The sequence below is a fragment of the Takifugu rubripes genome, chromosome 1, assembly GCF_901000725.2.
Source record: "Takifugu rubripes chromosome 1, fTakRub1.2, whole genome shotgun sequence".
Taxonomy (NCBI): Eukaryota; Metazoa; Chordata; class Actinopteri; order Tetraodontiformes; family Tetraodontidae; genus Takifugu; species Takifugu rubripes.
The window spans coordinates 16,180,940-16,204,642 of NC_042285.1; the positions used below are offsets into that span (position 1 = coordinate 16,180,940).

The 23,703-nt window shown below is 42.1% G+C and overlaps 2 protein-coding genes across 6 annotated transcripts in view; one reads left to right on the forward strand and one right to left on the reverse strand.

Moving 5' to 3' along the window:
• The window catches only part of abi3bpa (ABI family, member 3 (NESH) binding protein a), a 23,258-nt gene extending 7,535 nt beyond the window's left edge, over window positions 1-15,723 (forward strand). Inside the window, exons 6-23 of one of the 4 annotated variants that reach the window (XM_029838643.1) lie at window positions 100-143; window positions 719-767; window positions 1,080-1,145; window positions 1,324-1,398; window positions 2,919-7,691; window positions 8,003-8,080; window positions 8,452-8,625; window positions 9,298-9,375; window positions 10,889-10,951; window positions 11,357-11,464; window positions 11,735-11,821; window positions 11,897-12,106; window positions 12,205-12,310; window positions 12,494-12,573; window positions 13,045-13,074; window positions 13,182-13,346; window positions 13,538-13,660; window positions 13,734-15,723. In XM_029838643.1, the coding sequence (XP_029694503.1) occupies window positions 100-143; window positions 719-767; window positions 1,080-1,145; window positions 1,324-1,398; window positions 2,919-7,691; window positions 8,003-8,080; window positions 8,452-8,625; window positions 9,298-9,375; window positions 10,889-10,951; window positions 11,357-11,464; window positions 11,735-11,821; window positions 11,897-12,106; window positions 12,205-12,310; window positions 12,494-12,573; window positions 13,045-13,074; window positions 13,182-13,346; window positions 13,538-13,660; window positions 13,734-13,849 (6,425 nt within the window). In that variant the 3' untranslated portion in view covers window positions 13,850-15,723. The remainder of the gene's footprint in view (window positions 1-99; window positions 144-718; window positions 768-1,079; window positions 1,146-1,323; window positions 1,399-2,918; window positions 7,692-8,002; window positions 8,081-8,451; window positions 8,626-9,297; window positions 9,376-10,888; window positions 10,952-11,356; window positions 11,465-11,734; window positions 11,822-11,896; window positions 12,107-12,204; window positions 12,311-12,493; window positions 12,574-13,044; window positions 13,075-13,181; window positions 13,347-13,537; window positions 13,661-13,733) is intronic. The other 3 variants (XM_029838650.1, XM_011608656.2, XM_011608663.2) reach the window with 3 other exon arrangements.
• Window positions 15,197-23,285, reverse strand: tfg (trafficking from ER to golgi regulator). 2 transcript variants are annotated; one of them, XM_003961755.3, is made up of 8 exons: window positions 23,128-23,285; window positions 21,814-22,027; window positions 21,603-21,686; window positions 20,336-20,482; window positions 19,105-19,272; window positions 18,875-19,024; window positions 16,443-16,538; window positions 15,921-16,315 (listed from the first exon to the last, which is right to left on the reverse strand). In XM_003961755.3, exons 2-8 carry the CDS (start codon window positions 21,995-21,997, stop codon window positions 15,921-15,923), a joined length of 1,224 nt encoding a protein of 407 aa, XP_003961804.1. In that variant the 5' UTR covers window positions 21,998-22,027; window positions 23,128-23,285. The 2 variants fall into 2 exon arrangements, with proteins under 2 accessions (XP_029694539.1, XP_003961804.1); XM_029838679.1 differs by lacking the exon at window positions 23,128-23,285 and having other exon boundaries at window positions 15,197-16,315; window positions 21,814-21,997.
• Between the last annotated feature and the right edge of the window lie 418 nt (window positions 23,286-23,703).

Here is a 23,703-nt window from a genome sequence, read left to right on the forward strand (position 1 = left end):
CATTTTGTTTTGAAGTAGTTTTGTCTGGTTCCTCCCCTTTAACTCAGTTCTGCAGCTCATGTTTCTGAACTGATTTTTAATCTCATCTCATGTTTTCAGAAAAGCCCATTAAGACAATTAGTACGCGTCCCATCAACCCTGCGGTATGTACTGTATCAAATTTAATTTCCTATGAAAATATAACAAATGGTTTGTGGTAATCATAAGATGCAGGCGGTATTAAATGAAGTGTCATATTGTGTCATTCCTACAGGGTCGGTCTTCTGCATGAGTTAATGTTATTCTAGATTATTTGCCTTATTAATTTTCCTGACTTGCTAAATGAAAAACAGCACTTTTGTAGCCAAGAGTGGCCAAGCCAAGAGAGCAGCCTGTATTGTACCAACCTGCAAACATCTGGTGTGGAACAAGCGAGAACAAATTGGGAATGAAAAGGGTGATAGAGCAGGAAAGATAACTGAGAGGAAAGTGGAAAATAGCACTGCTTTAGATCCTACAGCTGCCGCGGCTGTGAAACTCTACAGCTGTTGAGAATCAGCCAAAATAGTTGTCCCTCTAAAGAAAGTTCAAAGTTCTTGCCAGGATCGGAACCTTTTCACAATGGAAAGGAGCCTGCAGAGCTTTCAAACACAGAGGAACTGAGGTCAGGCCAGGAAGTGATTTATGATCATCACAAAAACTGACTTTTCTTCCCGTCTGTTTGGCTTTACCCCTTCAGAAACCTTTAATTCCTGGTCCACAGTCCTCCACATTTGTAACTCGCCAAGGTAAGTCATTTTGTCACTTTAAGACATTTAGCTCATGTTACAGCTTTTCATGATGAAAATATATAAAAATATATCACTTAAAGCTAAAGTTAAATGATATGATGGTGTTTGTGGTGATGGACCCTCCCACAAATTTACTCTGCAGTTCTTCTGCTTTTACAGTGTTCTTTTTTTTTTTTTTTAAATTTTAGTAGATATCAGGCAACTCCAAAAACAGACTCAGAAAAAGCACAAATTGAAATAAACCTTTTTATTTAGGCTAACCATATTTATGTGCAACTACTATATGTGAATTTCCTTTGTCCTTGTCAGTTCACCGTAACAAGACCCAGGACAGACTGCCCCCCTCCAAGAATTTTAACTCAAAGACAACTGTTGGTAATGACCTTTATGACATGGCTTTTAATCCCAGGGTCAGATGAATACTGTTAACCTTAATCCTGCTGTTTAACCCAGCACTACCAGAAAAATTCTGCACAACCTAACCCCCCCTTTTTAGTGGACACACTGGATTAAGGTTTTTCCCAGGTCTACTAACATGCACTGTATCTCTCAGCTCCAACCAAAACTACTAGACAGGATTCTCTGTCTTCTGGATCCACACTGCCTGTGCTCAGCAAACAGCCAAATGGTAAAAAAATGAATTACAGCTCTTTAAAATAGCTTAATGGCTCCATTCCAGTTGTATATGACAATTGATGAAGTGTATAATTTTCAATTTGCTGCATGAACAACAGCGTTATGCTCTGAGAACAGGAGCTGTTTGAGCTAAAGTAGGTGTAAGACACACATCTGTGTGTGTGTGTGCGCGCGCGTACGTGTGTGTGTGTGTGTGTGCGTGTGTGCATTTGTGTGGAGACATCAGCAAAAAAGCAAAGCTTATAGGAATTTGGATATTGAACTCCTACCGGTCACTGTTGGCCCGGCTCTACACAATTTAACATTTTGATTATGCATTTCTGTAAAATTTTACTACAATATTATTTGAATATACTTTGTATATTCATTCAATTTTTGCTGATTACAAAACTGAGCTTTTGTCTTCATTGCTGTGGGGGGTGTTTGGAAGACTGTTTTACAAAAGTGCATGTATCAAACATTTCTCTCTGTCCAGCAGGAAGTACCGGTACCAGTAAATGTGCCTCTTCTTCATTTCTTACACTGTGTCCTTCTTTGTTCTGTGCCTTTATATGAATATTTCTAAGATAAAACCTCTCCTATTTACACACAATGTCTCAAATCCTCAGAGTTATGGATGGATTATTATCCCCCAATCCATTTTACAAAAGTCAGCTGCAATATTCAAACTAATTTCCTTTAATGGAGGCTATGGGTACAAAGTCAAAAAGCACATATTGAATAAAATAATGTTTGTTATGGCAGTTATGAATTAACTAAATCCAGGCTCACAGTCCATTCTAGCCCAGCGATGTATTGAGCAAAGATCAGTTAAACCTGCAGCTCTATAGACACTATACAGGTGCGAGCACCAGAGATAGCTGTGCTGGTAATATCATGGGGGACACATTTGACAAACTTTTATTACCTTGAATACTTCACCATCTTGTGTTATGTATAGATGTTTTAATGTGCTGCATTGCACTAGCATGGGCTTTGTAGACTACGGCACTTAATTATATTTTGCATCTTTGATGTAATGTGTATGCTCTATTTAGTTGGTCATGTCCGAATACATGTTATAACCAAGTAAATACAGATACATACTACACAGTCATAATGTTGAAAAGAGACATTATGGGATTGATGTATTTATTTATCTCTTTTGTTTATGCTCTCTAATTTTGAGATCTTTTTGCCTTCTTTTTCATTTCACTTGCTCCTTTAGCAAGTTAAACATCCGACTGGACTGAATGATCCATTTAGGGTAGTTCATAAACCCCCTCGACAGTAATCCATCAATTGTCCAGCTCCTATGCTTCATAACCTTTTAATTAATGCTAACGGCACCATTAAAATACTTGATACTGGCACTGCAACTATCTTTATACGGTCTGACTGCTATTGAATTTCATTAAAAAAAGAAATACTTTATGGTTTTTAAGATGGCATTTTCTTCGTAATATTAAATTAATATTTTTACACCACAGATGTGACTTCATGGCTGTATTTTCTCTTTTTTACACAACCCAGGAGGAGAAGACCTCTCAAGAACTGTCTTGCCTCTTCCACTAGACATTACACCCACCACGGCATCTCTGCCAGTCTCCAAGACAAACTTGGAAAAATGTGAAGAGCATCATCACAATCAGCCACAAGAAACACCCCAGTCTATACCAGATTCACAGCATCCACAACATACAAATGAAGACAAACGGAAACAAGGCCATAAAACAACAATCCCCATGGAGACTAAACCTCCAAAACGACCCAAAACTATAACCCAGGCCAAACCATTGGATCAACCTTTAACACACCAACCACCAATAATTCACCATCAGCCCGAAGGCCATCAAGAGTCTAAGCCTATACTTACATTTCATACTAAACCACAAACTCAACCAGTGCACATACCTCATACTGAACCTCTAGCAACATTCCCATTTCCCATGCCCTTCACAGCCCTACCTCAAACACACAACCAAAATAAACATCTGCCAAAGATTGATCCACACCCAAAATTAGAACCAACATACCAAACAATACACCAAACCAAACCTCAAGTAAAACCACAACCAACATTGCAGCATCAATCTGAGATGCGGTTGCAACCAACAAACCAACTTCCAGCTGATCCTGTACGTACCATTGACCCTCGCCTAAAATTTCAACCAACAATAAAGACATTCCAGTCTCACAATGCTATTCCAGAACAACCCCAGCAGCAGCCAACAGCTAATTTGTTACACCACACCTCACAACAAACACAAACATCACATCCAAAATACCCCATTGACTCTCAGGCAAAGTTAATATCCCAGACAACCCCCAGTGATAATATTCAACAACCAATCCATCCAAAATTCCAGGCCCAACCAAGGATGCCAAAACCACGACAGCCTTTATCTACATCCAAGCCCATACGACAGACACAGTCAGGAGACCAGCAAAGATTCCAACGTGAAAACCAAAACGATTGGATTCAAAACCAATTTCAAGAATTTACCTCTGAGGCACAACCCCAACCAGCAACAGAGTCAGTATATCAGACCAAGAAACAAACACATTTATCACCCACAACACAAGCACAACAACAATGGTCAAGGTCCCAGACAAAACCCCAAAAGGAATCACAAACTGAAAACAAAAAACACCAAAAAACAAACAGATCAACAGTACAGACCAAACTATCACTCCCACTAACATTGCCACCCATAGCACCAGATGAACATCAGGAGCACTGGAAACCAACAACGAAGCCCTTTGTCCATACCCAACAGCAAATCAAGCCCGTAACCCCACCTATGACCATTGCTCCACTTCCACTCAAACCAACATCCCAGACTGAGTTACAGAACAGAGAAGAACCCCGAAATGAACCCTCAATAGAATTTCAATCAACTTCAGAGCTCATAGCCCAAACTGAACCACAGCTACAGGCAACACTCCAACCTAAACCCCAAATCCAACAACAATCAACACTCAAACCACCATTGAAGCTAAAACCACAGAAGAATCCTTATGCACCAGCACAACCAACATCTTCAAGTATACCCCAGCCACTACAGCCGCAACAACAACCAACATTGAAGCCAATATTTTATGTCCAACCTCCACCTCAACCAACATCATTCTCAAACCTCCAAAATAAACCTTATCCAGAATCCCAAACTATATATCTCACTAAACCCCATCCTCAACAATATCCACATTCTCAGCCAACATCGAAGTCCATGCACCAGACACAACCACATCTCCATTCAACATCCAAGGTAAACCTCCAGAATGAACTTAACCCACAGTCACAGCCAGAATCTCAGTATAATTATCAGCCTCAGCAACCACAAACAACAATAAATTCCATACTCCAGACGCAGAAACTGTCCCAACCACCATCACCTCCTATACTTCAGAATGAAGCTTACCAACAGACCCAACAATCATTACAGGTTCACCCACCATCACAACTCACGGATAAAGTTATACCACATCCCCAACAACAAGCTGAACCAACATTGCAACAAAACATACAAACCCAGTCATACCAATCTTCTCAACCATCAGAACAATATAATATTCATTCAACCCATCCCCCGTTTCTGACTATAACTAATCGTCCACAACACGTGCAGCCAAATTCTCAATCAGTACCTCACACCAAACCTCAGAATGAACGAAAAGCAACTGAAATGTTTCCAATCCAGTCTCAATCAACATCCCAATTGCAATCCCATACTGAAACCTACACAGAATCTCAACCCAAATACCATGCTAAACACCACCCTGAACAATATCCAAAGTCTCAGCCAATGTCACAGCCTATACACCAGACGCAACCAAAACCAACATCGAACATCAACCTCCAGAATGAACTGGACCCAGAGTCACTGACGCAATCTCAATTTCATCATCAGCCTCAGCAGACACAAGCAACAGAGACCCAAAAAGAGTCTCAATCGATATCCCCGTATCAGCATCAAAATGAACCTTACCCACAGTCCCAACAAACGTTTGAGGCACAATCTCGCATTTATCAATCACAACCTCAACCATCACTGATTACTGATCAACCTTACAAAAGCGCTCAACCATCACCTCAAGCAGAAACTCAAAAAACATTCCAACACTTCTGGAATGAACCTCACCCACCACCACAGCCCACAGAGCAGGTTACACCTCTTGGCCATTATCAACAATTTCAACCAACAAGCCAACACATTATTCGAAACCAGCCTGACAAACAGTCTGAACCATCACCACAACAACCACAAATGCATTCCACATCAATATCACCTGAATCATCATCGCCATTTAAACCCAAGCATGAACCTTACCCTAAGTCCCAGCCACCATTCCACATAAAACCACCAACACCTCAGACAAAACCTCAGCATGAACCTCAGACTAAACTGCATTCACATGAATCCAAAGCAACAGCATTTCCAACTTTTCAGATTCATTCAGAATCGACATTACACATCCAATCCCATACTAAACCTTACCCAGAATCCCAACCTTTGGTCTACACTACACCTAATTCCCGACAACCGCAACCTGAATCGACACTAAAGCCAATTTTTCAAACTGATTCAGAACCACAATCAACATCAGAGCTCAAATTCCCGAGTAAATTTCAGTCGCAGTCCCAACCAGTATCCCCATCTATATCTCAAACACAGCAATCTGTATCAACATCAAGACCCCTGCACCAGATGAAAATGCCAACCCAATCAACATCACAACACATGCCAAAGAATGAACCTCCTCTGCAATTCGAAGAAACATTTCAGGAAAAACATGAGAGTACGTATCAACAATATTATCCAACATTTAAGCCCCAACAATCACAACAGCCTACATATCAAACCCAAACATCATTACAGCCTCATTCCCAGACACGATATTCAGACTACCAATCAACTTCACAGCCTATATTGCAGACTAAACACAGTTCTGTATTCATGCCTACATTTCAAATACAAACACAATCAACACCTCACACTATATTACAAATGCAGCCCCAAACTCAACCTGGTAACAAGCCCCTACTTCCAACCCGACTAAAAGATTCAACAACTCAGCCAACAAAACATCCTCAACCTGAGACAAAACAACAACCACCATCGCACCCAACAATTCAGACCATGCATCAGGATAAGCCTCAACAAACAATCCAACCCACATATCAGATTCCAAATCAACCAGCATTCCAGCCCACACACATGAACATAGAAACTCAGCCAATATCTGAGTTCAAATTGCAGAAAGAACCTGAACCACAGCAACAAACACCTAAACCGATGTTGCCACCCAAAACCACGCCAAAATCCCAGACTCAAACTGAGAAACAACAACCACAACCCACACCCATTTTTCAAAAGAAACATCAACCACAATCTCAACCAACATCCCAACATCATACCTGGACCCAACAACAACCAAAATTGCAATCAACATCTAAACCATCACTCCAGACCCAACAACAAAACCAGAACCAACCTTATACCACATTGCAGCCCAAAGTCCGGATCGCACCAGCAATAAAACACATACCCCAGACTAAGCCACAACCAGCATCCAAACAGGAAGCTGAGAGCAAACCAAAACCACAGCCAGATTTCAAAACCCTTGAAAATCAGAGAGAACCAAATTCCTCACCCATACCTCAGAAGCCAACATTCCAGCCTAAAGACAAAACTCAGTCACCATCCAAAAAATGGTCCCAATATGGCCCTCACAGAAAATTCAAGAGTACCACACCCCAACCTGTATCTCAAACCCAAACACATTCTAGGACCAAAATGACAACTGAACCCAAAGCCGAAAACAGAGTCCAGATGACAATCCAGCCAAATGTCTATTCTCATAAAACAGTTGAATCCCAGCCCATACTCCAAATGAAACCTCAAGGGCAACCAAGAACCCAGCCAGTTCCAGAGTCCCAGTCATATTCTCAACCTCAGCCAAGATCCACACCCACAATCAAGATGCAGACAACATCCCAGCCTATTTTGCAGACACACCAATCACAATATAAACCAACACCACATCCTAAATTAGATATTCAAGTGGTGTCAATTCAGCCCCAAAAGCATGCTTCAACAGAGATTCCCAGAATTCCTGAAAGGGATTCTCAATCAATTCCCATTCCACATCTTTCATCAAAAACTCAGTCTCAAACTGTATTGAAGCATCATTATACACCTTGGCCCCAACTGCAACCTCAACCTGGGCTTCAGACTGAATCTCAGACAAGGACCTACACAGATCCCACCAAGGTCACTCCAGGGCAGGCTGACTTTATGGGTAAACACCCTACTTTTGACCTCAGCAATCCTCAAAAACACATTAAGAATATGTCTAAAACACTCAGTTCTAGTTATATTGTTTATATCATTAAACCAATTAAATATTGTAAGTCCAATTTAATTTTGAGATTGCTATAAATGTCCATTTCAGTGACCACTTTAATTTAACATTAGTATCTGGCTCAAACATGTTTGTATTTTTATGCTTTAATAAACGTATGTGCAGTAAGCCCCTTCAAGAACAACACAAAAATATTTCATAGACTATATTCACACATTACCTAAAATATATAGTCTTCTTTCATACAGCTCCTAGTCCACCAGAAGGGGGCAAGCCTCTACCAAGACCTGAACTGGCTACAGAGAATGCTGGTAGTTACAATGAGGGTAAACATCATGAAAAGTTTGTCCCATTACCATCTCTGCTTTTTTCAAGTCATGTGAAAACAAGTGCTTTCAGTTGAAGCAAAAACAACTGCAAATGTCACTGCTTATATACCTCCCTCTCCATCACCCTGCACCACCCTGTGCATCATCCTCCTATGCCTTCATGTGCGTCTCCATTTTCAGCCGAGCAGACTCATCTCATTCTTGTCCACTCACAACCAGAGTAGTCTGGGATTTTGATCTTCTTTTCATCTCTGTCATGCCATTCAGTGTCCACACCTCTGCATTTTGTTCCTTGTTGAAGCTGGTAAGATCAGTTGTGGACCATGTTTGCCCCCCCATTGATCTATCTAACCTATCTGCCCCTCTAGATACTGGTGTCCAAACCACACCGAAAGCTGAAGTTCCTCATTCTCCTGTCAGTTCATCAGCTCCTCCAAGTCAAAGGAACATCACACTGTCTCAACGGGTTCCTCAACGTCCATCTCGACCTTTCTCTACATCAAAGACATCCACCACTTCCCATATCCCAAGTAGAACAAAGGGTAATGGTGCAATGCAGATTTCTGATTCTTTCTTCCAAAGCAGCTGCTCCAGGTTTAGGCCCCTTTTTTTGGAGCTTAATTGCAACCTATATTTGTTGATTTATGGTCATATTTGATTTATTTGAATCCAGTTAGGTTAATCAAATAATTTCAAATTAGAATACTTTTATTTATTCCAGCATATTCCATAATATGCAATTTTTTTAATGTACTACTATGCCCTTAACAAACCTAACCCTGATAATTAATGTCATGTCACGTTTATATGACCTCATTATGGAGCATCTGTTGAGTGCGGCTTTTCACAATGCATTATGGGATACAGTCAGTGCACAAAGTTATGGACAGAAATCCTAAAATTCAGAGAGGCATACACGCTGTGATTTCTCTCAGTGAGTTTGGACACAGTGTTGGTGCTCATTCTGGTTTGAATATTGAATATGTGTGTTGTCAAATACACAAACATGCAGAAATACACATCACGGAGAACAGTTGCTTTTGGTGGGGCTCATCATTTAATCTATCAGGTGCCCTGGAAACAAATTTTGCAGCCTTGTAAATATTTATCTTCTGGGAGATGAAGATTTTCTTGGGAAAGGGGGGGGGGGCAGTCTATTTGGCAATAACTATTAAAACTAAATTCCATAACAATCCTCTCTTTCCACCCTACAGCAAATGGGCTGCTTGATCGTGGCCATGACCTTTCCAGCCCAGCGAGGTCTGAGGAAAGGCCCAGTAAAGACAACCAAGGTAATTGCTTTTCAGGACTCCCTAATGTAAAAGTGCTTCTATGTCCTGTCCTCTTCTATCTTTATATTTGACTGGGTCTGACCCTGATCATTTTGATTTTCATGCAGCACATACAGAGGTGCTATCGAATGAGGGTATTTTCCTTGTTCATTGTGATTTTTCCAGTTGGTCTATAGGTTGGTTCAAAATAATTGAATCCATCTGACTGTGTCAACGCCACATGTTTTAACGCTCCTGGAGCTGTGAGGACAGGTCGTGCTTCACACCCGGGTCACAGCTAGTGTGTATTACTGGAAACTTTGACATTTTTGGAGGCCTCCATGGAATCACAAGGCTCATTTTCTGGGCAATCTTGGATCTTTTCAGATTAAACCGTCCTTACAGCTTGCCTTCCTGCACAGGTGTCTGAAAATGACAGCTCTGATTAGAACTTATATTTATGCATTTAAACTTTAGTAAATGTGAGCATGTTTGTTATGTTGTACTGATTTGGAGCGATGTTTAAAAGTTAAGAAAGACTTGTCATTCTTGCTGCTACTGCTGCTGTTTATGATCACAGACTTGAGTCATGGAGCTTTGATAGCAGCAAACATAGCACACACTCCCGAGACACACACTCACACTCACACAATTCAGCACTGGCTTTTCTATAAGTGAGACATTGACTGTCATCCTATTGAGTGATGATTTCACATGTTTACCACATGCCTTGGGCTGTGTGCACCCACGCGTGTGCATGTAAGACTCTCTGAGAAAAGGCTGCATTCTGAGAATGAATCAGTTCAACTTGATGGCACATGTTTGTTTAATTTGCCTGCGTACGCTCTCTGATGGGAGATCTGTGATTTATGGCAACCAACAGGAAAAAATCAAGACAAATATTTATGACGTGTTTTGGCTTCCACCGTTGGACAAGAATGTTGTCCATATAATTTCCTTTAATGAATCTGTGTGATAAGGAAATGACAAGCTGTGAAAGGAATGGATGCTGTGGAGATGAATCACAGTTTCAATAAAAACCTCACGATATGAAATCTGTAAAGAACACCTCATGTGTCAGGACACGTTTGAAATATAAGGATTTAGTCGAATTCTTTATATTTTTAAATGTCAAACAATGTTGAAACTGAGGCTAAGGCTCAGTTCAGGCAAAGATTTTTGTTTGATGTGATCAATTAACCGATTCCTCTCCAAGGCAGTTTAAAAAGAGTTCATTTCAGTGCTCCGAACACGCTTCTGCTACACTTTTGATCTACTTGCCTTTATCATGCCTCAGTGTTGTCTGTATTATGCTTATAGAGTTTCTGTCCTCATTATTTTAAACCACTTTATCTGCCATACTAAATATCCTTCATTTGTAACCCAATAATCTGTCTCGCATGATTGCCAACCTGAAATAACTTCAACACTTTAAAAATCATTTTTATTGCTGTGTCTCCTCATGACAGTGTTTATTTCAGAATGATCTGTGTTCCATTATTCCATTATTACTTTTTCCCATGATCCTCTGCAGTCCAGCTTTCTGCCAGTCCTGAGGAGAATAGACCCAAGCAGATGGATAAACTGCCCGGCCAGGGTGAGAGATTTTCTTTTTATGCATTTAACTATTTAAGCTGGAAACGTTTAGTTCCAACACCGTCTACTTGGACAATGTTACTGTACATGTACGTGCACCCATGCTACATAGACTTTTAGTGATACTTCCTGATTTCTGCTTTCAGGAGCTACCACTGGACCATCCACTTAACAATTCTGTATAATTTTCTCCTTATTCCCCACTCTTATTTTACATTTTCATAGATTTATTCTGCATTTCTATCAGAAATAGCTCCATCGTATAAATCAAGAAAGGTCTGTGGTTTCGGCAGCCAAGGGGTTACTTATGCGAGGACAGTCCGAGCAGATGGATCGCAACTGTTTATGCCTGTGACTCAGAAGATGATGATCTGCTCCTCCTCCTCCTTCGTCTCTCTGTCCTCAGATAAACTCGGGCCCCCAAAACTCAGAGACGAAGAGTTCCCAGCAGGCACGGCGAGGCCCAGGCAGGAGCGCAGACAGGAGACCACCACCGCTGCCCCCGCAGTGAACCGTATGTCAGCCAATTGTTCAGCTTGGAGGGACTTTTGTAGCTCACTGACTAGCATTCCCTGCTTATAAAGGCATAAAACATAGAGCTGCAAAGCTTGTTGAGCTCGACGAGGAGATAGGAGTTATCAGCTTGCCAACAGTGTTTGAGAGCGAGTGCAGGCCAGAGCTTCTGTTTGGCTGCCTGCTGATTGACCAGAGGACGGAGACAGCTGCCAGATCCAGCTGATGAATCCCACTAACCACTCCTCCTCTTACCTGTTTCCTCTTACAGTCACCAATTATGACAGTGAGAACTCCACCGGTTTCAGCCCGTCACCGGCATCAAAAGTGGACTCCGCAGGCAATAAACGCTTCACAGGTAAGTTTGAACAGGTCGAAGAGAGCGGAAGAGGTGAATGAATAACTGGGGCTTTTTTGGCATGGCCTCCCAAAGCTCCTCATGTCATCTACAAGACGAATAAGAAGCCAGAGGAGCCGTGCTCCATCACCTCCTCCCTCACTCACTTCCCCGACGAAGAAGCCAATGATCTGAACGTAACCAGTCCTCCTCGTATCCCTCCATCTAACCTCACCGTGGTTACCGTGGAGGGCTGCCCCTCGTTCGTCATTCTTGACTGGCAGAAATCAGACAACGAAACCACAGGTAGAACTGTTACCACACCGCCTCAACTCTAAAGTTCATCACCTTCCTGATCTCCGATGGGACACGTCGCATGCTGTTCTTATTCGACCTTCTTTCAGTGTATCAAGTTGTCTCCACCACCGAAGGCCCAAGCGGGAACGTGACGTCCATTGTGACGACCAATCAGACACACACGGCTGTGGAGAACCTCAAACCAGAGAGCAAGTATGTCTCCACGGGCCTGTGTTTCTCACAGTTTACATTAGTCATGCGTATTTATGAGAGAACACTGTGTGCAGTCATTTTAAATAAATCCATACAGCCAAATATCAGGAATCCTGTTTAGTGCTATCATCTTTGTATCATCTTATTTATTTGTGATTAATTAACTTTCCTATTTGATTTCAGCTATACATTCACAGTCACCCCAAAGAATGAGCTGGGAACAGGACCTCCCACTGATCCTGTGGCATTTAGCACAGAAGCAGGCAAGTTTTAAAATGCTTTAATAAAGAAATCCCAGATTAACTATGATTGCTTTGCTATGAATGAAGAGTCTGAAAATTGCTGAATATGTTTCTCATATCAGGTAGTGATTATCTTGGAAGCACCTGAGGTGGGAGATTAGACAGTAATGATTTCATCCTGGTGGGCTTTAACGGGCCTGTCCACCCTCCAGATGTCCGCTGAGCTCATTGCTTGGAATCGTAATTTACCTCAGTGGTGCCCCGAGTTAACAAATGGGTTTTTAAACACTTAAAGCTCATCTTAGATCTCCTCCAGCTTGTGCACAATCATAACACAGCTTTTCGGAGCCTGAATGACTCAGATACTGGGTCAGATGGGCTCAGATTCTTAGTATTTTGGTGCTTATTAGTCTCAGCTAATCCAGCTTCTTGACTTTCAGCATGTAAGAGGTCCGATGATGCCATCTGTTTGTATTTCTCTCACTTTCACAGCGGATCCTCGGGTTAGTGAATACGTTTCAGGTAATTTTTCTCCTCAAACATGTGTTCAAATAAAACTAAATGTTTGTCTGCAGCTTTAATTTGTTTACTCATATGTTAAATGTTTTCTTTCAATGAATCCTTTACAGGCAAAAATTCCATCTGGTCGGCCTTCCCGTTCCAGTCTACATCCGACGCCTACTCTGAGTGCCATGGAAGGATGTTCGTCAAGAGAACTTGGTACCGAAAGTTTGTGGGCATCCAGCTGTGTAATTCACTGAGATACCAGATCTACCTGAGCGACTCCCTCAATGGTAATCAATCATTCAGGTTTAGAAGGTTCACAGTAACACTGGGATGGTGTGTGTGTGTGTGTAAGAATGTGAGTAAGAATCTCTAGAATAACCTGTTAATTGCTGTAGAATTCCATAAAAGTTCCCACAACGGCTCCTGATGTGACAGTGATTGATGATTGATTGATTCTGAAGCTTTGCATTTTCTGTAGGGAAGTTCTACAACATTGGAGATCTGACGGGCTCCGGAGAGGATCACTGCCAGTTTGTGGACTCATTCCTGGATGGAAACACTGGTGCCCAGATCCCCTTAAATGAGCTTCCAAAAAGGCCAGGTACTATAACCAGCTGCGAGCTCATCATTTCAGTCTTTTGTGTCGTACTCTCATCCATGGCGTCTTTGTACAGGCTTTTACAGAGCGATGAGACACGAACCTGTGTCCTTCGGAGAGGTCGGAGGGAATTCACGCGCTACTTACGTAGGCTGGTACGAGTGTGGTACACCCATTCCTGGCAAGTGGTGAGATCCCACGGAGCTGCGCAGCAAAGATGAGAAGACAAATGAGCCCTAAACTTAAACACGGATGGGGGAAGGGGTTTCTCTCGTTACCACGGTAACAGATGGTGGGTTTGAACTCATCCTCCTCTCAGTAGGATGAACATGTATGTGACTATGTGTGACAGTAGGACTAATTGCTGTATATATTTTTTAAAATAATGTAATGAGAGTGGAAAGAATGCAGGAGGTTTTAGAGTGAAGTATTAAACCATCGGAAATCATAGTGGATTATTTTGGGAAGCTGGCTCCCAATAATGTGTATGATGTTATTTATCTAAGGGATCTTTACGGAATATTGTGTTTTTGCTCCAGGTTTTGATGAATAAAGGAAAAAAAATGGTTCCTGCTACTTCCGTGTGTGAGCGCTGACACTGGTCATTAGTGCAGAAAGGCGCCAGAATCAGCTTGTGACAGTAGGTCATGTCGCAGTTTTTAGGGTTTAAAAATCGAATTCTCTTGGCTTCGAAGCTTATTTTACAGACAGTTTCCCACAGTGGTGCAGAATTGATCTTCTGCAAGTTTTAAGGGATCATTAACTGTTGCAGGTTGCACGTTGTTTTTAAAAAAAAAAAATGTATATAAGGTATTGAATAGCTATTTTATACAAATAATAATAGTTTAATATGATTAAAGTAAAAGATGAGATATTTTGGCCATATTGCTGACCTGCTGGAACAAAGCAGAGCTGGAACAGGAAGTCTTGAGTCTACAGATTGATGCATTTGTACTGATTTTGCAGCCTTTTTTTAAAATAAAAACACAAGACATTTATAAATAAGCTGAGCTTCAAAGTGGGAATATGACAAAATGTGTTCAAAGCTTAACAATTGATGGAAAATGTCATGACTGCAGCTGTTTATGATGCACCATGTATATTTTTTATTAATAAATCTTTTGTATCTACTGACATTCTGTTTGACCGCAGTACCTTTAATGCTCAAAGCTTCAGTTTTTAGTTGACAAAAACGGCACCGCGGGGCAATTTCAGTTTGGTCTAGACCAGTTTGAAAGAATACCAAATGCATATAAATTGGCTTTAACAAATCCCACGAGCTCCATTTTTCTCACTTTGAGACAGTTTGACATAAAAATATCAGCTACAAACTCTCAGGCCACATGTCCCGGCCAACCACAACCCACAGATGGGAAAAGACAGCGGGAACACCAACATTACTGCAGTTTTCCAAATGTGTGTGGAGGACGGGAAGAGGAGCCAAACCTCAGAGATGTGAACTCAAACCACAGAGACAGAGAGAGAGAGAGAGAGAGGGTGGGGGGGAGCAAAGTGTAACACAAACTAATAAAGTGACTAGGGGTCTCAACCATTTATTAGGATCAAACAAAAAAAGAAAAGTTACATGTTATACATAATCAACTGAAGTTGAAGGTGGAATTTTGACTTATTAGCAAAAACTGGTGATAAAAGTGAGTGGAATGGTGAGATCTACCAAAGGTGGCAGGCTTTAGTCATTTGGGATCTGGAACCCATCACTGATCTAGTGTTTCCCCACTTGGGGCAGATTCACTGACATTAGCAACGCGGTGGTGGAATAAAGACGACAAAATGAAAAGAGGGGAACTTCATTTAGACACTTTCAGAAATGCATCTATACACAGTAAACTCAACACAACTGGCTGTTTGATGTGGATGCAGATTTCTCTCAAAGAAACAAGGAAATAAGCAGCCGTGCGACTGATTGTTTTGGTCTTCCAGGTGTGTGCTTCCAGAGTCCGCTATCTTTAATCGGTTATTTTCTATACTTCATTTTTTTAAAACACTGACGTATGACAGAGTAGAGCAGGCGGTGAGTTCGACAACAGAGGCGACCACGATGGAGACACAATGGGGCCAGAACTGGACGGGACAGACACTAACCAACAGAGTGGGTGAGTTATATTTGGATTTTACTTTACTATTGGGGTGGGGTGCAATGCTCAAGACCGGATTTCCGCACCCACACCAAACAGTTAGAGCCACATGTAGATTTAAGGGTTTGAGGGGTGCTTGAGTGACGGAATATTTCTTAGATCCTCTTTTACCGGTAGCCAGGGCCTGGCTGAGTGTAGCTGTAAGGGGGGCGGTTACGGGCATAAGGGTTAGCAGCTCCGGGTGGAGGGGTGCCAGCACTGCCTGGAGGTGGGGTGTATCCAGGACGGGATTGGTAACCTGAGCCGGGCTGGGAGCTGGGTGGCATGTTGTAGTTGGCAGGCTGAGAGGCCTGGGAGGTATAGTTTTGGGTAGGGAAGGCTCCTGGAGGGTACGGCTGGGCTCCCTGAGATGGATGGGGTGGCTGCTGAGCACCCTGGAAGCCTGCAGCTGGAGCAGGGCCAGGGGCCGGGGCCTGGGAAGAGGGAGGGGCGTAGTTCTGAAACTGCTGCTGTTGGGGCTGCGGAGGACCAGGCTGGGGGGCTCCAGGCTGAGTACTGTATCCTGTGGAGGGAATGATGGAGGGAGGAAGGAAGAATTTCTTGATTTTTTTTTTCCCCCCAAAGAGGAATGAGCAACATTTCATTCTACAGCACTCATTTCCTTTTACCCGACCCAGCTTTAGTCTTACCAGAGTACTGCATAGCATACTGCTGCTGCTGGGGCGGAGCGCCGGGCTGTTGGGGCGGGTAACCACCTGGAGCCTGGTACTGCTGGTACACCTGGCCTACAAATACAGACATAAACATTAGCAATACATGAGAAGATGCATGTCAAGACCATTATTAACAACACCCCCACCACACCACAGATGAATAAACAAAGCATATAGCACGTAATATATATGTGGCCTCATTACATAAACTACCCAGGGGATGTTAACAGTTACGCTTAAACACACAAAAGGTCAGGATGGCAAAAGTCAACCCTTAAGAACTTAGCAAGTCTTCCGTGTTATCAAATGACCTCCAGATTTTAATTATTATTATGATGCATCTCTTTTTAAAGCCATGAAAACAACACAAACACAAATAAAAGCCCGTTTTTCTCGAATCGTGTGACAAAATGTGTGACTCATTTGGCAATAATACCAAAAGATATGCTTTTCTTCAGCTGAAACTGAGCTTTCACCACAGACCAGAGAACACAGAATTTCTCCAATTACCAGTCATGTCTGGTGCCAAACCTTAAGGCTTCTGCTAAAAAACTTCAGATGAGGATAAAGCCCTTATTTTATCCTGGGGATGGGTTAAAGATCCAAATTAACAACACAACTGCTCACCAAACAAAATGGGTTTGGAGGAAATCTGCGTGACGCATCACTTTTTATGGAACATCCACACAAATCACTGAAAATAGAAATGTGTCCTGACTTGGACACCTGTATAAATAAAAGCTTTATTATTAAATGTGTCATGGACACACCTGCAAAAATGCAGACAAAAAGCTGCAACCCATTCAATGACTACTTGTTGCTACAGTTGCGTGTTCTTTATGTGGTTCCGTACAAATACAACAGAGAAGCGTGCAACTGCCTGAGCACATATGAAAAAAAAAAAGAAACATCTACCAGGACCTGACATCAAAACCTTCAGCCTCTAAATTATTATTGTAGGTTAAAATATTTAATATTACACTTCTGTTGAATTAGTCTGAATGTAAACACAAAAGAAATGCCCCAGGAAGTGTCTGTGTTTGACTTCCTGTTCCACCTTAATTAACCGTCACATGTCAAGAAGTGCTTAAATATGCAAATACGTGATTAGAATTTGACAGTGACGGGGGGTTTTGAAGACAAAACTTAGACTAGAAAGCAGAGAAAGAAGCAAATGAACGGGAGAGAGGTCAGCAGGGAACCATTTCCCAGTGTTCGCTTCATTTTGAGGACAGGGAACCACGACGGAAGGCTGAGACCTCTGTAATCACAGGGCGCTCACTTCACCAACGTGGCTTCAATTGAACAAGTTGCTAAAATGGTGCTGAGTGAGTGTTATGGTGAAGCAGTTGGCTTCAGCTCCGTTGCTGGGAGAAGAGAACAAAGTCCACTTAAGACTGTCCTGTCACATAAACACGTCAGCAGGTCCGCATACTACAAGATCTGCTAATGTGTGAACCATTGTTGCAACCTGATCTCAGACCTGTGGCACATTAAAAGCACAGAAACGTATCAGTGCTCTGCTGAGAGCAGGTTGTTAGCTCTCACAAGCCTCGACTGACAGGCAGTTTACGGCTAACAGACGAGCTCAGCCAACCTCATGTCCACTTAGCCAACTGCTGGCTGCTGTGGGACGAGCAGAGACAGGTGGTTGTGTGAGTGATGCCAGGAGGATGGACAGGAATCAGTTTAATGTACCTTGTGTGCCAACCATCTGGAGCAATGAGAGACAAATTGTTCAATCCCACACGGGTTTGATAGCATATCTAAAGAGCGTGCAACCAGATAAGAGAAGCTGATGCACATTTTAAAATATGAATGAAAATGAGAAAAATCTCACGTTTTGTTTAAGGTTTCTATTATGAGTGTCAGGTCTGGTAATAAACCACCACAGAAAAATTCATTTTTAAACAAGGAAACAGGCTGCTATTGTTGTTTATCAATCTACAAACCCTCTGAGCTTCAAGATCTCTGGATTCTAAATCTCCAAATCTGGAATACATCTGCTGAGGTTACGGCGCACATGTGGCATCTTGAAACATTTCTACAAAAACCTAAATTTGCTATTTTGACTAACATGGAATTAGCATGAGAAGATTTTGATCAGCCATTCAAAGAACTGTCGCCAAGTTCCTGCCCTCAGATTCCCGTGGAGAATGGGACAGTGATTCAGTCTTACTCGACTTTTACTGGAACAAATGTTCTAGAGAAATGTTCTATGTTGGATCATGCATTTCACAACACATTAGTGGGGCTTTGTTCGAACATCCCCACCCTAATCCCTCAAATTATTGAGAACCACGGCGTATTCTTTAGCGCTGCTGTCATTGAACAATGTGTCACGGTGCATTTTTCCCCACATGTGCATCTGCCCCTAAGTGGCACGTGGGTTTTGAGGAATGTCTTACCATCCATTCCAGAAGGTGGTCCCTGCTGTACTCCTGGGTATGGAGCCTGTGGTTGGGGGGGCACAGCTGGCTGAGGGGCTGCAGAGGAGGATGAGGCAATGCTGTCGGGGGTTGCCGAGCGCTCCTCTGCTGCAACTGCTGGGTGAGCAACTGAGAAGACAGAGACAGACGTCTACATGTGCTTCTGGAAACATAAACAACTTTGAACTTCTGCACTGTGTGTGGAATACCTGGGGCCTGCTCCTCACTCAGGCCAAAAGCAGAGATGACATTCTTGTTGACCTCGTCCTGGTTCTTTAAGGGGTCAAAGGCCGACATGCTGGCTGCACTAACTGGAGTGGCCTGTTTCATTGTGGGATCGGCTGCAACCACTTTGCCTTCACGTCCATCTACTGATTCTAGAATCAGTAACAATGTTTAGAAAAACAGAAGCATCAGTAAAGTGTGACAACACAGCTTGCAGACAGTGTTATTATGAAGTTGTAAAATATCTGTTCTGACACAAACATGGAGCAAAGTGAAGGAGTTCGCAGTGTTCTTCACATGCAGCAGTTCAAAGAATAACTTGTTTTTCTACTGAAAGCTACAGATCACTACCATTTACTTTGTTTCTTAAGTTCAACCTCAGTAAATGAAATAAGTGAAGGCTCTCTATAAAGTTGAGTAACCACAGCCTTATTTTAATGTCTTTTTGCTTCAAGCATGTAACCGATGCATGAAGAACACTATTCCAGACAAGTCTTCCTATAAACAAAGCGATTAAACTTTTCCAGACTCTTAAAAACTGCCTCGTCTGGTGCCAGAATCCCTGTGGGCATCTTATAATAGTGACAGTGAGCATGTGGAACAGGAACCAGCGTGGCAGTAGTGACATGAACTAAGAGTAGTGGACTTATTTATACTGATTGTCACTATTGTCACTAAGAGCAAAGCGGAGTGTGGTGCCCTCTGGCGGATAAACTAAAACATGTTGCTGTTTTTAAATGAAGTGAAACTGGAACATATGCAGTGATTTACATGTTTGCATTATGTAAAATCTGGAGTTTATTTTATGGATCAATATAGTCCTGAATGTTTCTTTCAGGATTCGCATCAATAAACACAGTGAGACATTAGCAGCCATAACAGACATGCAGCCCTGACAGGTCACAACCTGCTCCTTCGCTTCACACCTCATTTTTGACCTCACCTGATTTTTGACAGACATGTTTATGTCACCCACGCAAACAAAGAAGGGAGAGGAAGAAGCAGAAATGCTTGGTTGAATGAGCGGGACAAGATGGAAGCGTTAAAGAAAAGAATAAAAAAAGATGATATTTTCCCTTGTGTATTTGTAATTGCTCTTTAACCAAGAAATATGTCGTATCCGATTAATCTAAGGGATTTACAGTCGACTATCCGATTACTAAAATATTCACTAGCCGCAGCCCTGTGTGCGAGTGTGCGAGAGAGCGATTTTACCACTTTCAGGTGCTGTGGCGGTGAGACCAGGCTCTGTGGGAGGCTCCAGGCTATCCAGGAGGTTGTTGACTTTCTTCCTGAGCTCAATCAGCTCCCTGCGCAGGTACTTCACCTGACTGGACTCCAAGGGCCGCGGCTGACCGTTCACTGAAGAGAGAGGCACCCAGTGAGCAGAGCAATACAAATGGGTCGTTTTAAAAGGGAAACCGTTGACCAAACTTCAAACATCTGTATTTGCAGAGTGTTTGTTAATTAGACCTCCGAGAGGCCGATCCTGACTGCTTTTAGTGTCAACCCGGGGTAAAGCTTTTATAGCCGAGGCCTTTTAGAGACATTACTGATGCTGGATCTAATTATCTAATCACAATCCAGGCAGGACTGTAAAGAAAGACGTCAGCAGATCATAAACTACAGTGCACACTTAGTATCAACGCTTTAGTTAAAAAAGATTCAAACCAATTACTGACTGATCTGAGCTGTCGACTGACTGTCTCAGTCATGGAACCACACTGTGCCATTACGATGTCACAATTTAAGTGATTCCCATCTTCAGCAACTTTAGTAATTCTAGATTATAAATTGAGACTTTGTTAAAAATGATGATCTAATCCGATTTTATACTCTGGGGGATTATATAGGATTACCGAGATCACACTACAAATGATGGAATCCACTTTCACAACTGGTCAGAGGGACAAAAGCAAAGAGATCAAAATGGGATTATATCCAAATTTGACACACATCCGAATGAGATTTACACAAATTAAAACAAGAACAAATAATACATTTTCACCATCTACATAGGCAGAACTGATCCATTTCTACATGCAAGACAATAAAGTCTGCTTTCCTCTTTAAAAAAAAGTAAATAAAGGTGTTCAAAACAGCAGGAATGTGCAAATATTTAACTTTCATTGTGTAATTTCATCAAAAAGATACAACAATTATTGTTTGTTTTGTTTTTTAAAACCTTTTTGTTATATCAAAATAGCCTCAAGAGTGAGGCTAAGGGTAAGGCCAACAGATTCTATGGCCCACACCTTAAGTTACACAGCCACAGGGCTCAACAAGTGTGGGTTTATTTTTGCTAGTGTATATTTAGAATTAAAATTAGGAACCAGTATGATCTGCAGGAGAAGCTGCTCTAAGCACTGAAAGTCTATCCTGGTTTTATCAGAAATGAGTTAAGTGGATGTAGTGCATAGATATGCAATGATATTGCTGAGAACACTCTAAACTCATGGTATAAAATGAAAAAAACACTTACCAAACAGAGTCAGTTTGAGTATTCTACTGCACTGAATGGCAAAAGAGAGGTCAGAGCTGTCAAAGATGGTAATAAGATCATCATCTAGAAACGAGAAAGACAATTTAACCACCTTTAACTTTTTTATACACAAAATCTATATTAATCATCAGCTCTTTCTCTATATGTGCCCTTCGGAGCTTTAAGGGCAGGTAGGCTGCTCATCACTCACCTTCATCCTTGTATTTGATGGTAACCTCATCATTACTTTGAAGTTTCCCCCTGAAGACACGCTGCATCATCAGCACCAGCTCATCGTAGGTGATGTCTTCGTTGTGGATGGGGATGCGTCTGATATCGTCGCCTAACTGGGCTTTGATGATCAGCTTCCCACTTAGGTCTAGCTGGCCGTTCATGGTGCTGTCCCTCCTGTTCTGCTACCAGCTCTGGATGGGGTCAGAGGAAAGGGCGCTTTAGGGATATAACACAAACCTCAGATGTTATTCAACAACGCGATTGTGGTGGTGATAGGGTTGCTAACTGCTACAGGGGGAAATTAATTTATAGTGATCAAAATCTAGGATTAAATCAAGTGGGAACAATATCAGGCCGATTCCTTTTACCACCAAGTCAAGGGTCAAATAATTACGCAACACAATTCAAAACATGACCAGCGTTCTTAAGAGCAAACCCGTGCAGGCTAGAACTGCAGGAGCTCCCTTATATCTTAGATCACAGATCGGAGGAAGATCCTCGATCTGTTTAGTTGTTTTCACGCTCCTGAGCAATTTGCCTCGCTGTTTTGGGTGTTTTCCGTGTTCCTAGCTCAACAATAGCTGCATGTGAATGCAGAAATGCTAACTTGCGGCTTTGACTTGTATCCAGATGAGTGATTGGCTGGATGCTAGGGATTGTGTGGTAGCTAACATTTAGCAAATCGACACTGTTCTGAACAAAAAATGGAATCAAACCGATTTCGACCGCTCCCGTCGCTACAAGGCGATCAGGTGGTACGTCGAATTTAAGGGTTAATGTGTCACTATAGAACAAGACATCTTTGTGACGCTTATTGGAAAACGAGCAGATTCGCAAAGTCATCTGTCAGTGGCCCACAAGCAGCTATCTCAGGACTGCTAGGCCATTTCACCCCTGCTCTACCAGAGACCGCAATGCAAGTTTGGTGAACTTGCAAAAATAAACTGCAACGTAGCACTGTTCTATAAAAATCATATTAAATTTATTTCAACGCATTTAGTCGGCATTGGCTTAGTCTAGAACATGGTTTGAGCACGAGTTAAAGACATAGTGCACGACACTACAGATGAGTGATGTCGTATTCTACATTTGTCAAAAAATAAAAACCGGGAGACATTTGGCACACCAACTTTTGTTACTCCAGCACGTCCGTGTCAACACCTGTTTGGATGAGCTGCCTTCGTATATAAAACAGTTCATCAGTTAGCAACTACTTAGCCTGGTGGCTAGCAACGGATTTCAACTCTTGGTCATACTTTAGCTATACCCAGTGAAAACGTCGTCTTTTTACCTGAATCACACGGCTTGACTGCACTCTATTTCCAAAGGTTTCCTCCACACTGCGATGCCGAAATTAATTAGCTAGCCTAGCCAGAGCTGAGGACCAGCACCAGGAAGTGGCCTCTACACTGTTGACGTAGGCAGTGTGTGAATTATCGGTGCCCGGAACAAAATCGGCTCAGTGTCGCTTCTGCGCATGCGCCAAATAATTTGCGTTCTTTTTTCTGCTTTACGGCAGAAACATTTCTGGGTATTAAAGCGTAAAGACAAGTCTGAGGCGATAAAGTGGGGATGATATGTACAATACCGGTGATACTGACGGCAGTTGCAAGACAACATGATGTAGTATTCTGTTCTTTTGACTCCAAGCGCCTTTGATTTTTTTAATTTTTGATATATAAAATCACTGTCACCTGTTTGCTTCCGCAGTTCTTTTAACGTGCAATCAGATATGTATAAAGATATGTATAGCGGCCCGTGTGATCCAACATTCCAGACTTTCAAATCACACCAGATGAAGTGAGGTTTATTGATGTCCCAGCCATGATCCTGAAGGTCTCTCATCCCACTCAATATACGCTGCAAA

Coding starts and splice junctions, on each gene's coding strand:
- tfg (XM_029838679.1), bottom strand. CDS start 21,997: ATGAACGGCCAGCTAGACCTAAGTGGGAAGCTGATCATCAAAGCCCAG. Junction 20,483..21,602: donor ACTCAAACTGACTCTGTTTG/GTAAGTGTTTTT, acceptor CTCTCTCTTCAG/TGAACGGTCAGCCGCGGCCC. Junction 19,025..19,104: donor GAGTGAGGAGCAGGCCCCAG/GTATTCCACACA, acceptor CTGTCTTCTCAG/TTGCTCACCCAGCAGTTGCA.